Source organism: Salmo salar, chromosome 12 (genome assembly GCF_965601325.2).
Source record: "Salmo salar chromosome 12, fSalSal1, whole genome shotgun sequence".
Lineage (NCBI taxonomy): Eukaryota > Metazoa > Chordata > Actinopteri > Salmoniformes > Salmonidae > Salmo > Salmo salar.
In genome coordinates this window covers 49,292,823-49,309,479 of record NC_138302.1, presented here as the reverse complement: position 1 = coordinate 49,309,479, position 16,657 = coordinate 49,292,823, and the positions used below count along the sequence as shown (strand labels likewise).

The 16,657-nt window shown below is 39.7% G+C and overlaps 1 protein-coding gene across 1 annotated transcript in view; it reads right to left on the bottom strand.

Annotated features, from left to right (window-relative positions):
• Window positions 1–16,657, bottom strand: part of LOC106565248 (copine-9) — a 242,628-nt gene that overhangs the window by 104,131 nt on the left and 121,840 nt on the right. Inside the window, 3 exon segments of the mRNA XM_082959020.1 lie at window positions 9,685–9,761; window positions 14,150–14,152; window positions 14,429–14,468. Of these exon segments, the coding sequence (XP_082815146.1) occupies window positions 9,685–9,761; window positions 14,150–14,152; window positions 14,429–14,468 (120 nt within the window).

Below are 16,657 nucleotides of genomic sequence, written 5' to 3'. Positions count from 1 at the left end.
TAAAGAAGATGAAAGGATCTGCTGCTGCTACCCAAGGCCAAGGGATACTGAAGTTCCTGAAAAGGTTAGTCAGCCAGTTTGTTAGTCCAGTAATGTTCATTGGCATATTATTTTATTTCCACTGCTGTTTGTGACGCACATCTCACTGTCTTAAAAGTGAAAGGAAATACAAATTCTGCCACAGAGCAGTCTACACAGACAATATGAACACATTTGTCCAACCATAACAGATAGATGGCTAATGCAGAAAGAGAGAATTGATGGATTCTAGCGCCACCATAACTTTAAAAAATACAGAAACAGGCAGCCATCATGGAGTCAGTCTTTTTCGACTAGCGAGTGCATAGTGACACCTACTGATATGAACTGGCAATGCAGGTTTGATTAGAATAGCGCAATAGAATGAGTGACAATCAATAAAATCATGAATTATTGAATGTATGGATTTTACAGCCAATCAGTTCCTACAGTGAGCTACAGAGAACCAATCTCTGAAAGGCCAGATGGAGACCAGGACAACAACACAAGGTTAGTGGTTTTATGACTTGTCTACTGTGTATAGTGTTAAATGTAACCATGCCTTACATTGCAGAAGAGCACAGTAATCAGATGAAAAAAATAATACCTCCGGAGGTAGCGCACGACACTCGCCAAGTAGTTGCCCCCCTTAAAGCAGGGTAGTGTGAACAGAATTGTCTCATTGAGCAAACACTCCTAAAGTATAAATGGTAATAGCAGAGCTCATCCCCACCACCAATAACATGTAAAATGTAGATCATACAAATAGGATATGTTTTTTCATGTGTAACATTGTGTGGTGATTTCAGAGGTGACACCACAGTTACCAGAGTGGTGGGGGGGATTGTTTTCCTGGAGCCCAGAGTTTTATATGGGCTTTGATGGGACCATATTATTTTTCTAATCAGGTAATATGGTTAAAAAACAAACTTGGCCCTGCCCTAGGGAAAATTAAAACCGTTACACAGACAAAGATACAACAACAGCAATTGGACAAAAAGTAACAGGACTGAGGTTGCTGTATGCAGGGTTGCATCGTGTAGGGTTTGCAGCTGTAATTAAAAATATACTCATACAGTATGTCATCACTATTGTGTTAATTGATTAATTCCAGTCAATAATTTTGGATTAAAAAGGCATTGGTCGCCTAGCCACCCGAAGTGTAAATATAAACCAAATTTGATCACATTCACAGAACACAAATAACTGTGCCTATTTTAGGCTACAAATGCATAGCTTAGGCTATAAAAACATGATGTTACGTTTTCCCTGGCCCAGATGGGATAAGAGCGCATAGGCTTCCCTAGGCCACCTGCAGCTATAGTTGTTATCAGTAGGTTACAGTTAATCAGACTGAAGCACAGACTAATTGTGCACGCTGATATTTTGATGGCGGGTATGAGCTTCCATATAAAACAGCTCCTCTCCTCACTCCTCACTTATACCCGCGTTTTCAGTCGCAATTTGCTTTTACCACATGTAATGATTTGCATGATATTGATACAAATTAAGCACGGTTTGTTGTAAACTAGGCCTAGTATACTTTTATATTTGTATGAGAGGGTTAATTGTACATTTTTGATATGCTAACGTTACTTGATGAAGACACGCTGTTATAGCAACTCTGTGCTTTTGTCTTAAAGCTCAAATGTAATGAGTGTAGCCTACAGATGAGAAAATACACCCTTTAATTGTCTGCACATACATGCTTGTGCATTGTTGCATTTTTCAAGACTGTAATATATTTTAGAAGAAAAGTTTGTCACTGTTGAATAGTTTGTGCTTACTGGCTAGTAGTGGCTACTGTGATATTTAAGGTACATTTGAGCTGCAGACCAAGAATGTTGCGTTGCCAGCCACAATGAAATATAAGGCAAGGACGTAATGTTAATTGAAAAGTAGTATTCTCTTTCTCCACCCCGCTTCTCAGACTCTCCTTCATATCTTGTAGTGGGAATAGGGCCTCAGAGTTTGTGCTTTATGGCATTGTGCTGTTGTCTGCTACTCACACCAACCACAGAAAGAGCGAGAGAGAGAGAGAGAGAGAGAGAGAGAGAGAGGCAGTGAGACAGAGATGCATTCGATATTCAATCAAAGCTGGTCAGTGTGTTAAAACCTTTTTTGATAGAACATAGTATATGGTATTGATTTTACGAAATGTTGCTTAATTAATTGATTAATATTATGGTGTTTCTATTACAAGAAAAACAAAAAACAAAACCCTCAGGGTTTCCGTTAGGAAAATATGGCACTGTACAACATGACTGGTCGGGAGTAGGTTATGAAGTGACTGCGAGTGAAGAGCAAAATAATCCTAACATTTCCAAAACCTAATTGTAGGCTAACAAATACCCAAACGGAAATAAAAATGAAATTGATTTATCAAGACCAGCTCCCATGCTTGTCTCAGAGTAGCGCGAAACGGTGATGAAATAGTTGACCACACACGGGTAGGCTATTGCTTCAAATCCTATTATAACAATTGAATGACTTTGGGTGTTCCGGTAAGCAACAGTTTGTTGCCTTTATTAGCCTACTTTATTCCAATATTTCTGTCATTCAGTGATATTTATTCCCATAGTAATTATTTTGTATTCTTAAAAGAACTCCAGCACAGAGAAGAGAAAGGAGCGTTAAATAATTAAACATGTCGGTAAAATACTGTTAGACTTGGGGATTATGGTCACAGACAGTGCTATTTGCCTGTGTTACACCGAATGCGAAATCCCAGGAAAATGAACAGGTACAGTAGGCTACAATACTGTAAAGTAGACCTAATAATGCTAAAAATAATGCTTAAATAAATCGACTGCTGGTCTTTACTATATGCTGCACATTTTTACATTGTATTCCATTTCCAGAGAGACTATTCAAGCCATCGACTCACTGATGGTTGAAAATGATGAGCGATCAGCAAAGGCAATCTGCTGGCATCACGGCACAACATCAACACCACTCTAATCACAGTCAGAAGACAGTTGAAGAAACTTAAGTGGACTTATGGTAAGGCTCTGTAAGACAAACAAAGAACTTTGCGTGCTGCAGGCCCAGGCATGGATCAAAGCTGGCGAGACATTCAATGACTTCATCAAGAGATATGCTGGGCCCTATGTCAGAGAGGTGTTTTTGGGACCACATGGTGTCTATTGTCCTGATAATAGCCCTTGTGAAAAACAAGTGTTTGAAAACATGTTGTTATCTAATATCTAAGGGGCTTTTATATAATTATAATGCAGGGTTAATAATTACCCTCCTTGCCTACCCTCCTTCTCGGCAAGAGGCTATTGTCCTGCTAATATCCCATCATGGGTGGATGGCTTCTGTTGTCTTCCAATGTATTGAATGACTGTATTAATTACAGTCATTTACCATTCTCCTTCTCAGAGTGGAAACATTGTTTGCAGTTCACAATCTCATTTTCAAGTCCTCTGGTGGTTACAGTCCTAACCCTGGAACGGGAAGCACCATAATTTTCATCAAGCAAGCTTCTTTCTATGTCCATTTTGTCTGTTATCTTTGGTCGCAATGTCATTTTTTTTTTTAGATAAACAGCTCGTTTTTTAATGGTAACTGTATTAAGAGTGGAGTTTGGGGCGGGGTGAGGAGTACTGGAAAAGTGTGACTCCAGGTTACAATAGGCCATAAGTATACAGCAGATTGCCGATTGTCCTTACTTTGATTATGCTGTAACAACATACTGTAGCACCATGACCAGGATCTATATTCATTTAAGTGAGCAGATTAGGGCTTTCAGGAGGAACAGAAAATTGTGTGTCTATTCATAAACCATGTGCCATGGAATCGGTACATTCAAAATCTCTTCCCAAACATTTTGCAATCTATATGGCAGAGCTGTCGATTTTTTGGTCCTTAAAACTTATTACATCTTGGCGTTCCGCTAGCGGAACGCCTAGCCAATATCCAATGCAACAGCGTGGCGCGAAATACAAAACCCCAAAAAATCCAATCATTTAAATTTCTCAAACATACAACTATTTTACACCATTTTAAAGATACACATCTCCTTAATCCAACCACATTGTCCGATTTCAAAAATGCTTTACAGTGAAAATAAAACATTAGATTATGTTAGGAGAGTACATAGACCAAAATAACCACACAGCCATTTTCCAAGCAAGCATATATGTCAATAAAACCCAAACCACAGCTAAATGAAGCACTTACCTTTGATGATCTTCATCAGATGACACTCCTAGGACATTATGTTATTGAAGGGCTGACAGACAAGTTCCTTACTTTTTCCCCCTTCCACTTGATAAAGGTTCCAACTGATTACGTTTTTTTGATCAATTAGTACATTTGAGTTTAACCACAATATTTGTTGTATTATTTGTTCTGCCTTTTCTGGTGGATTAAACTGAAATTGCAACCAACTTTCTATGGCTTGTTTAAAAAATAACAACATTTTGGAGATGATTTTGTTTTCAAATAACCGAAAGTGAGCGGTTGTAATCTGGATAAAGTGAAAAAGGCCATTCTTGAACCAGTTTGTTATTTAGAATTATTTATCTCTGTTTTTAGAGGGAGAGAAACCAAAAGCTCACCGTGCCTATTTTTCAAAAATCGTCAGTCCACATGTCAAGTGTAACTCCCCCATTGTATTTACCTAAGTTATCTCTTAACTCCAGGACCACGGACAGTTTTTTGTTGTTGTTGCCTGATGCAGGACGCTAGTGCCAGAGAAGTGAGACAAAAAAAAATGTCTCAATTAATTTACAAAAAGATAGTCAATTTGTGCCACAGTTTAGACCAGCGGTCCCCAACCCCCGGTACCGGTCCGCGGGTCATTTGGTACCGGGCTGCAGAGAAAGAATAAATAACTTACATTATTTCCGTTTTATTTATTATCTGAGTCTGAACGATGTTTTATTTTGAAAAATAAACGTGGAGCACAGACACCTCTTATACACAGAAATAAGATGGTTATCCCAAGGGAGATTGCTGGCCAGAGTGTTTGAATTACGAGAGCCGCTGCAGAGATGTCTCTCAGAAAAAGTCACCGCTGGCAGCACATTTCAGTGACGAGGAATGGGTCGCAAAACTCGCTTACTTGTGCGACATATTCAACCTGCTCAATGAACTCAATCGGTCACTTCAGGGGAAAATGACAACTGTCTTCAAGTTGGCAGATAAAGTAGCTGCATTTAAAGCCAAACTGGATTTGTGGGGACGGCGCGTGAACAGAGGTATATTTGACATGTTTCAAACATTCGCGGGGATTTTGGAAGAGACTGAGCCCGAGCCTTCATTGTCCCAGCTGGTGCATGATCACCTGTCTTTGCTTTTAAAAGAGTTTGAGCGCTACTTCCCAACCACAAAAGACCCACGAACTGCCAAGGAATGGATCCGCGACCCATTTGTCAACAAACCAGGTGAATCCAGCATGTCTATGCAAGAAGAAGATCAACTGCTGGAGATCGCAAATGACGGCGGCCTTAAAAGTATGTTCGAGACAACAACTCTGCCGGTGTTCTGGATTAAAGTCATGGCAGAATACCCTGAGATCGCCACAACAGCACTGAAAACCCTGTGGCCATTTCCGACATCCTATTTGTGTGAAGTGGGATTTTCTGCATTGACAGCAACCCAAAAAAATTGTGGAGTAGATTGGACATAAGCAACACACTTCGAGTGTCATTGTCTCCCATTACCCCTAGATGGGACCGTCTCGTTGCAGAGAAACAAGCTCAGGGCTCCCACTGATTTAGCGTTATGGTGAGTTGTATTTTTCATGCACTTTATTTTTGTTTTTGTGTTGTATCTTATTTTTAAGGCATGTTTAAACGTTACCATAGCGACCAGAGAGCTGTTAGGGGGCAGAGAGGATGTTACTCATGTTATGTTGTTGGTGCAATGTTATGAGGACACTGCTAATAAAGTTGCATACGAGTACAGAGTGGATTCACGTTTATTATATTTAAAAAATACCACAGTTTTTATGCCGGTCGTATCATTTTATTTTGTGTATTTATCCGCCACACCTTAAAACCTGTTAGGGACAGACATTCCGCTAGCGGAACGCCTCACCAATATCCAATAGTATAGCGTGGCGCGAAATACAAACACCTAAAAAATGCTATAACTTCAATTTCTCAAACATATGACTATTTCACACCATTTGAAAGATAAACTCTTGTTAATCTAACCACACTGTCCGATTTCAAAAAGGCTTCTTAGCGAAAGTAAAACATTAGATTATGTCAAGAGAGTACCCTCCATAAAATAATCACACAGCCATTTTCAAAGCAAGCATATATGTCACAAAAACCAAAACCACAGCTAAATGCAGCACTAACCTTTGATGATCTTCATCAGATGACACTCCTAGGACATTATGTTATACAATACATGCATGTTTTGTTCAATCAAGTTCATATTTATATCAAAAAACAGCTTTTTACATTAGCATGTGATGCTCAGAACTAGCATACCCACCACAAACTTCCGGTGAATTTACTAAATTACTCACGATAAACATTGACAAAAAACATAACAATTATTTTAAGAATTATAGATACAGAACTCCTTTATGCAATCGCGGTGTCCGATTTTAAAATAGCTTTTCAGTGAAAGCACATTTTGCAATATTCTGAGTACATAGCCTGGCCATCACGGCTAGCTATTTTGACACCCACCAAGTTTGGCACTCACCAAACTCAGATTTACAATAAGAAAAATTTGATTACCTTTGCTGTTCTTCGTCAGAATGCACTCCCAGGACTTCTACTTCAACAACAAATGTTGTTTTGGTTCCAAATAATCCATAGTTATATTGAAATAGGGTGACGCGCCGGCGCGTTTCGTGACAAAAAATGTCAAAATATTCCATTACTGTACTTCGAAGCATGTCAAACGCTGTTTAAAATACATTTTTATGTGATTTTTCTCTTAAAATAGCAATAATATTCCAACCGGGAGATGTTGTATTCGTTCAAACAGTGAAAGAAAAAAATCATCTCGTGCACGCGTGCGCCAGTGTCATTGTCCTCAGAAGGACCACTCCCAAAAACCCCTGCTGTTTTTCGCCCAGAGACTGCAGAGCTATCATTCCACTTTCTGGCGCCTTCCTAGAGCCAATGGAAGCCTTAGAAAATGTCAGGTTACAGCAGAGATGCTGTATTTTTGATAGAGAGGCTACAGAAGGACAAGAAATGGTCAGACAGGGCACTTCCTGTGTAGAATCTTCTCAGGTTTTGGCCTGCCATATGAGTTCTGTTATACTCACAGACACCATTCAAACAGTTCTAGAAACTTTAGAGTGTTTTCTATCCAAATCTAGTTTCTGGGCAGGAGTAGTAACCAGATTAAATCGGTACGTTTTTTTATCCGGCCGTGAAAATACTGCCCCCTATCCCTAACAGGTTAAAGGCCGGTCCGGGAAAATATTGTCTGACATTAAACCGGTCCGTGGCCCAAAAAAGGTTGGGGACCGCTGGTTTAGACTACCGATAGATCAGCATTCTAACGCCCCCTTGTGATAGTGTGGTGCAATGACAGAATGCCATGATCTACCACTAACGGTGGCGGCATAAGCTCGTAACTTTTAAAGGAAGAACCATCATAGCAACTCTGCTTTTGTCTTAAAGCTCAAATGTAATGAGTGTAGCCTACAGAGGAGAAAGTAAACACTTTAATTGTCTGCACATACATGCTTGTGCATTGTTACATTATTCAAGATGTGTAATATATTTTAGAAGAAAGGTTTCTGTCATTGTTGAATAGTTTGTGCTTACTGGCTAGTACTGGCTACTGTGATATTTACAGTAAATTTGAGCTGCAGACCAAGAATGTTGCGTTGCCAGCCACAATGAAAGGTAAGGCAAGGATGTAATGTTATTTGAAAAGTAGTATTCTCTTTCGCCATTCCCGCTTCTCAGACTCTCCATCATATCTCGTAGTGGGAATAGGGCCTCAGAGTTTGTGCTTTATGGCATTGTGTTGTTGTCTGCTACTTACACCAAACACAAAGAGCGAGAGAGAGAGAAAGAGTAAGAGAGAGAGGCAGAGAGACAGAGACAGAGACGCATTCAATCAAAGCTGGTCAGTGTGTTTTCCGGGATATATAAAATGTTGTAATTGTTTCTTGCAAATTCAATTTTGGAGTTCTCAAAATCTTGGCTATTGACTTCGATTGAAAAGGGCCCAATTCCATCCTGAGTCTATTACATATAATATAATATATGCCATTTAGTAGAAGCTTTCATCCAAAGCGACTTAGTCATGCGTGCATAGATGGTTTACGTATGGGTGGTCCCGGGAATCGAGCAATGCTCTATCAACTGAGCTACAGAGGAACACATGTATTAAGTGATTCACTGGGCCAGTGTTGTGCGACTGACATGAGTTCAAATATAATTTAAATAATTTTAAAAGACCTTACACTTAGATATAAGGGTTCCAAAAGTGTTCTTCGGTTGACCCCATATGAGAACCTTTTTGGTTCCAGGGAGAACCCTTTTTGGTTCCACATAGAACCCCTTTGGGATCCATGTAGAACCCTCTGTGGAAAGTTTATTCAAAGGGTTCTGCTAACAGGCTGACTACACGGCTCCCGACGTGTGCGCGAGCGTTGCAAAATAAATTTAGAAATCTATATTATTCAATTATTGCACCCACACTGCTCGCGCTCGCCAACGAGCGTCTGCGTTGCCAAGGGCTAAAATAGAAGTCAATTCTATTTCTGACGCATATCACGCTGCAAGTCCTGCCTCTCCCATCTTCTCATTGGTTTATAGAAGCAGGTACCCACGTGCCATCTCCTCATTGGTTATACCCACGTGTGTGACTGAAGACGAACGAGGACAGTGGCGGTAATGCACCTAATTTATGAAAGTTGCCAATCGTAATATAAAGTCAAGACAAGAAAAAACCTGGGAGGAGAGATGACTAGAAACGATTCGGTTGACCGTTTTATGTGTGGATTAATTGGTGGAGTAGAGGACCTTCTGCATTTCAGGTAAAATAACATCTCAATGTTTATATCCCAGGACAAATTAGCTAGCAATAGCAAGCTAGGTAAATGGGACAAATTAGCTAGCAAGTGCAAGCTAGCTAGCTAAATTTCCATAAATGTTTAATGCATTTCGACCTGTCCCCAAATTAATATAATTGGTTCAGAGTTTGTTTTGATATTTTAACCTGCGTGGCATGATCGCGTTTGGTGTGGGGGGACAAAATACATTTATGCATGATGGCGCACGATGGCGCACACGCCCAGCCGGTTTGGGTTCCGTATAACGGGACAGCCAAGTAACCATTTTAGGTTCTAGATAGCACCTTTTTTTGTAATAGTGTAGCTGTGCTTGATTGAGCAAACCCTAACCCACCTGACCTTCCAGACAGGTCTAGTTACCGCCATAGCATGTGTTATTGCCTCAAGCTCTCGTAAAATACAATCCTTCTCAGCTGGAGATTTGACAATAGATTCATCTCCAGTTACATGCCTGCTGTACAGTGGAAGCCTCCGGGCTTAGACACACCAACGATTGTGTTCTTGTTTTTCACAATCTACGAGACAATGCGAACATTGTGAGATTCCGGAAGCCTGTCAAATGCGGAGGCGTACAGTAGCAGATCGTGTTTTGATGCATGCTATTACACAGCAGATACACAGTAGATATTTGATAGACATATTGGTAGACTTACGAGAGGGTTCTCTCCAGCCGACTGCCTGTGGAACCGATGATCTCCCCCAGAGTGCAGAACATCTGGCCCAGGAAGTCCTGTAGAAGGAGGGGTACCAGATTTAGCACAACACCTAGCTCCTATTATGCTTTGCCTTGGAGGGGCATCAGATTTAGCACAACACCTCACTCCTATAATCCCATAGTCTCACATGCCAGACAGGCTCTGATCTTATTGTTACGTTTTTACAGATACACTGTATGAACGGAACAGAGGGTTTGAATCATGGGTGTCATGCATCCTATAAATCTGAGGGGGCAGATAGTATGTGAGGATGGCTGGGGAGGGGTTGGTCTGGAGGGGGGCTGGCCTTAAGTTGGAGAATTTAGCATTTTTCAAACGCCTGAAACAGCTTGTTCCTGCAATCTAGAACTTAAAAAATACTGTATGTTTATTTTTATGCATACCTAAGGATGCATTGTTTAAGAAACACTATGTGTTTAAGAAACACTCTATGTGCAGCCTGGTCACCAGAAAAAACATGTCGATTTCGGACGTTTGAGAAGGTCCTGATGATGTCGATATATGCCACCCTCAGCGCTCACCCCCACCCCAAAAGAAATATGTGACAGCATTGGGATTGAACTCACAACACTGACAGCCAGAGCGTGCTTTTTAGACCACTGCACCACAGCAGCTCTCAACTTTCTTGCAAGCAGGGAGAGTATTTGATACTAAATGGAAACAGCACTTTTAAAAAAAATGTAGTTTTATACTTTCCCTAAACCATAGCCCTAACCTTAATCACTTGGAATGAATACCTAAACTTAACCATTTGAGTTGTTTCTGTTTAAACCCTGTAACCATGCGGAATGAACCCTGTAACCAAGCGGAATTAATGGGTAAAGATTTGATGTTCATCCACATTACATCAAATCCCGACTTGAAACTATGAGACCAGGTTGGTATGTAACCCTGCTTTAGACCACTGCAGTAAAATATTGAAAAGATAATATGTCAACTATACAGGTCATTCATCTGAATCCTTGAACTTGACCACTATAAAATGAAGGACACCTATGGCATCGCAGCGGTTGAAAGTGACTACTGTCCACGGATCATGGTTCACTGTTCATACAATTTTGATTGATACAATGCAATAGATCCTGTGGAAATCAATCAAGGTCCCCAGTAACGATATATGTAATTCTACATACTGCACTACTTTTGACCAGAGCCCTATGGGTCCTGGTCAAAAGCTGGGAATATGGTGCCTTTGGGATGCATTCCATACCTTAGCGCCATACTATTACCATCTGGATAGCACTTTAGTTTACAGTGCTGAAATAACAGGGTAACGTATGGAAAGCAATAGGAAACAACAGGGACATAAGACGACACCGACCAGGTAAGAACGTGGTAATAACCCATTAATAGTTAGTATGTAGCTTCTAAATACTGATATAAAGTTATGAATTTTCCTGGTTGTTATGTAGAAACAATTATTTGTTACTGAAAATAAATCAATAATCGAGACCAATAAGCAAAGTTATGTAGTAAGTATTTAAGGCCATTTCCATCTTCTCGGCAGCACTGTCTATACTTATTAGGAATGTACTTGGAACTTTCGAAGAAATACTGTTTATTTAACAGAAACATATGAGAAACTACATCATGCTAATAGTGCCTTCAGAAAATATTCCTACCCTTGATTTATTACACATTTTGTTGTGTTACAGCCTCATTTAAAATTGATTAAATACAACAACAAAATCTCACCCTTCTACACCCAATACCCCATAATGACAACGTGAAGACATGTTTTTTGAAATGTATTGAAAATGAAATACAGAAATATCTCATTTACATAAGTATTCACACCCCTGAGTCAATCATTTGTAGAAGCACCTTTGGTGGCGTTTACAGCTTTGAGTTGTCTTAGGTATCAGCTCTGCAAATCTGGATTCTTCCGTGCAGATTTTCTCAAGGTCTGTTAAATGAGATGGGGAGCGGCGGTGAACAGCAATCTCAAGTCTTTCAACAGATTTTCAATGGGATTCAAGTCTGGGCTTTGGCTGGGCTAGTCAAGGACGTTCACATTTTTGTTCTGAAGCAATTCCAGCATTGCTTTGGCTGTATGCTTGGGGTCATTGTCCTAAGGTTGTTTGCACTCTGAAGCAGATTGTAATTAAGGATTTGCCTGTATTTGGCTCCATTCATTGCTCCTTCCATCCTTACCAGTCTCCCAGTCCCTGCCTCATTTTGAATTCAGGCCCACTGTATGTGTGCTAACCTCAAAATGTACCTTTTTGATCTTTGCTTGCAGCTGGGTAGTTACCTTGTCGTTGCTTGTTTCTGTCTTGTTTCCATCTTGTTTTGCCGTTGATTCCTTTTTCTTTCCGGTCATTATCCAGTTATTTCAGCAATGTACTTGAGTAATTATTATGTACCTTACTGGTAATTTCTTTATACAGTAGTTTCAGTGTACCTACGAGGCCTTGACACTGTATTCTAAAGCAAACAGCTGTTCCCCTGTTACCATGTAAATTACTATTACTTTCTTAATATTTTCATCATAGTTTCTGTATGCCTTACTGTAACTTTTTTTATAACTTGTATATCAAACTTTATGTATATCACACTTAATTTGATGCAATTTATCCCTAGAGAGATGAACTCAATCACAAGTAATTAAGCTACTATGTTCATTAATGGAACTTAATTTATTGTTAGTCTAGCCGGTCTGGGCTTATGTGTGAATGCGCTGGCTACTGTGCTCTGGCTTCGGTTCTGCGTTCTGGTGCATGTAGATTAATTGGACACAGGACACACTGCTGCCGGTTCTGGTCTTTTATTACTGGATGAGATTAAATAACTGCAGTGAATAAATGCAGTGCAAAGCAATTACACGAAATGGCGAACCTCTCTGTGCTGCAAACTGTAACTAGGCCACTCAGGAACATTCAATTTCGTGTTGGTAAGCAACTCCAGTGTATATTTGGCCTTGTGTTTTAGGTTAATAATGTCCTGCTGAAAGGTGAATTTGTCTCCCAAACCAAGTTTTCCTCTAGGATTTTGCCAGTGCTTGGCTCTATTCCGTTTCTTTTTATCATAAAAACTCCCTAGTCCTTGCCGATGACGAGAACACCCATAACATGATGCAGCCACCACCAAGCTTGAAAATATGAAGAGTGATGCGTTGTGTTGGATTTGCACCAAACATAACGCTTTGTATTCAGGACATAAAGTACATTCCTTTGCCAATTTTTTGGCAGTTTTCCTTTAGTGCCTTATTGCAAACAGGATGCATTGGCCTCATGGTGAAATCCATGAGCGGTTTCCTTCCTCTCCAGCAACTGAGTTAGGAAGGACGCCTGTATCTTTGTAGTGACTGGGTGTATTGATATACCATCTAAAATGTAACCAATAACTTCACCATGCTGAAACGGATATTCAATGTCATCTTTTTTTTATTTTTACCCATCTACAAGTAGGTGCCCTTCTTTGCGAGGCATTGGAAAACCTCCCTGGTCTTTGTGGTTGAATCTGTGTTTGAAATTGAGTCCATGCAACTAATGACTTGTTAAGCAAATTTTTACTCCTGAACTTATTTAGGCTTGCCATAACAAAGGGGTTGAATACTTATTGGCTCAAGACATTTCAGCTTTAAATTTTTTATTCATTTGTAAAAATTTGTAAAAACATAATTCCACTTTGATATTATGCGGTATTATGAAAAAAGATCTCAATTTAATCAATTTTAAATTCAGGCTGTAACACAAAAAATGTGGAACAAGTCAAGTAGTGTGAATACTTTCTGAAGACACTGTATATGGGGAAACTATTAAGAAAGTAATAGTAATATACCGGGGAACAGTTCGTTGCTTTAGAATACAGTTTTAAGGCCCCCCGTAAGTACACTAAAACTATGGTAAAACTATAAAGAAAGTAATAGTAATTTACATAACAATGACTTAAGTAGAGTGCTGAAATAACTAGGTAAAGACCGGAAAGTAATAGGAAAAAACTGAAAAACAACACAGCAACGACAAAGTAACTACCCAGCTACAGTACAAGCAAAGACCCAAAAGGTACGTTTTGAGGTTGGCCCACACAGTATAAGAATGATGTACTGTAGTTCCTCAAATGTTTCATTCCTAATAAGTATAAACGGTGCTGCTAAGAAGAGGGAAATGTCTTAAATACTTACTTAAATATTTACTTAAATACTTAACTTTGCTTATTAGCCTCTATTATGGATAGCTCTTCAATAACAAATAATTGTTTCTACATAACAACCAGGAAAATTCATATAACTTTATATCATTATTTAGCAGCTACATACTAACTATGAAAGGATTATTACTGCGTTTTCACCTGGTCTTTGCCATCTTATATTCCTGTTGTTTCCTATTACTTTCCGGATGTTACCCTGTTATTTCAACACTATAAATTAAAGTGCTACCCAGTTATTTTGTTGACTAACCTTCTGCACATCCACAAAGGTTTGCAATTGAGAAAGAAAAACAGATCTGTTAGTTGGAAATCTGCAGAGACAAAAAACAAACATTTCTTAATTTTTTTGTTCATTATTCCAACATTCTCCCCTTGAAAAAATGTACCAATAAGTAATCAAATCAAATACTAACCAAATGTAAGCGCTTTAATTCTCCCTTGAGAGTTCATGAAGTAAAGAGATAACTATGTGTCATGCAAATATGTAAGTATGCTTATATTAATTGTATGAAGTCACCAGTGTGCTTACATGTTTTGAAATGTTTGAACTTCTGGTGTCCACATTGTACCTGTAAGAAATAAGAACAATAAATCAGCACCTGATGATGGGATGAATCCACCAAAAATCCAAGTTACCTTAAAACACTTGCATATGTACATTCCATATTTAGCTGCTATGGGAACGAATACATTCTAGCAGCATATTAAACTGGGATACTGTTGTCGATTACATTGGCAAGTAAAGAACATTTGCCAGGGCATATTATTTAATTATAAATCTGATTATTTCACTTGGGGGAGATGTGGGAAGCGAAAGAAGCCTATAGCGGAGAAGCCCATAGCCAACTGGTAGGGACAAAACAAGGTAATGTAAAATAAACCTAAACTTTCATTACATGAAGCTATTATTAAAATATGCAGGCTTTCATTGAAATTAGCTAACAGTGGTGATGATGTTTTAAAAATTATGTCAGTGTCAACGAGAGTTACTACTAGTCTTATAAGGAGTTGTGGTCAGTCTCAGTGACACTGACAAAAACTCCTTGTAACTCTTTGTGAGACTGTCGTAATATGGACACCATAAATGTAGGTTTTTTTAAAACTATTTTTACTAGAAAACAAGGTGCTATCAATTGGTGGTTTGAGACTAAAAACAACGAGGGGTGGCAGGTAGCCTAGTGGTTAGCCTAGTGGTTAAGGCCAGGAACCGAAAGGTTGCTGGATCGAATCCCCGGGCTGACAAGGTAAAAATCTGTCCTTCTGCCCTTGAACAAGGCAGTTAACCCACTGTTCCCCTGTAGGCCGTCACTGTCAATAAGAATTTGTTCTTAACTGAATTGCCTAGTTAAATAAAAAAATACTTGTTTCAGTAAATCTGGGAGAAACCCAAAACTAATTATATATCAATGATGAAGTAATAACTAGTTACCATGGCATATACACTACATTTACAAAAGTATGTGGACATCACTTAAAATGACTAGATTTGGCTATTTCAGCCACACCCGTTGCTGACACGTGTAAAAAAATCAAGCACACAGCTATGCAATCTCCATAGGAAAAAACATTGTCAGTAGAATGGCCTTCCTGAAGAGCTCAGTGACTTTCAATGTGGCACCGTCATAGGATGCCACCTTTCCAACAAGTCAGTTTGTCAAATTTCTACCCTGCTACAGCTGCCCCAGTCAACTGTAAGTGCTGTTATTGTGACGTGGAAACATCTAGGCTCAGTCAGGAAGTGGTAGGCCACACAAGCTCACAGAAAAGGACCGCCGAATGCTAAAGCACGTAGCGTGTAAAAATCCTCTGTCCTCGGTTGTAACACTCACTACCGTGTTCCAAATTGCCTCTGGAAGAAATGTCAGCACAATAACTATTTGTCGGGAACTTCATGAAATGGGTTTCCATAGCCAAGCAACTGCACACAAGCCTAAGATCAACATGCGCAATGCCAAGTGTCGGCTGGAGTGGTGTAAAGCTCACCGCCATTGGACTATGGAGCAGTGGAAATGCGTTCTCTGGAGGGATGAATCACGCTTCACTATCTGGCAGTCCGACAGACAAATTCTGGTGGAGGAGGAATAATGGTCTGGGGATGTTTTTCATGGTCGAGCTAGGCCCCTTAGTTCCAGTGAAGGGAAATATTAATGCTACAGCATACAATGACATTCTAGACAATTCTGTGCTTCCAACTTTATAGCAACAGTTTGGGGAAGGCCCTTTCTTGTTTCAGCATGACAATGCCCCTGTGCACAAAGCAAGATCCATGTAGAAATGTTTTGTCGAGATCGGTGTGGAAGAACTTGACTGGCATGCACAGAGCCTTGACCTCAACCCCATCAAACACCTTTGGGATGATTTGGATCGCCGACTGCGACCCAGGCCTAATCGCCCAACATCACTGCCGACCTCACTAATGCTCTTGTGGCTGAATGGAAGCAAGTCCCCGCAGCAATGTTCCAACATCTAGTGGAAAGCCTTCCCAGAAGAGTGGAGGCTGTTATACCAGTAAACAGAGGACCAACTCCATATTAATGCCCATGATTTTGGAATGAGATGTTCAACGAGCAGGTGTCCACATACTTGTGGTCATGTAGTGTAGTTTTAAAGTAAACAGTGGGTAAAATTCCAGACTGTTAGTTAAACCACAAACACATTTGAATATTCGCCTAATGTCAGTTTGTGACAAAACAAGCAAGTCTAAACCGCTGTGAAATATACAGTATTTCTATAAGCAAAAATATTGTGTTTTCAGCTC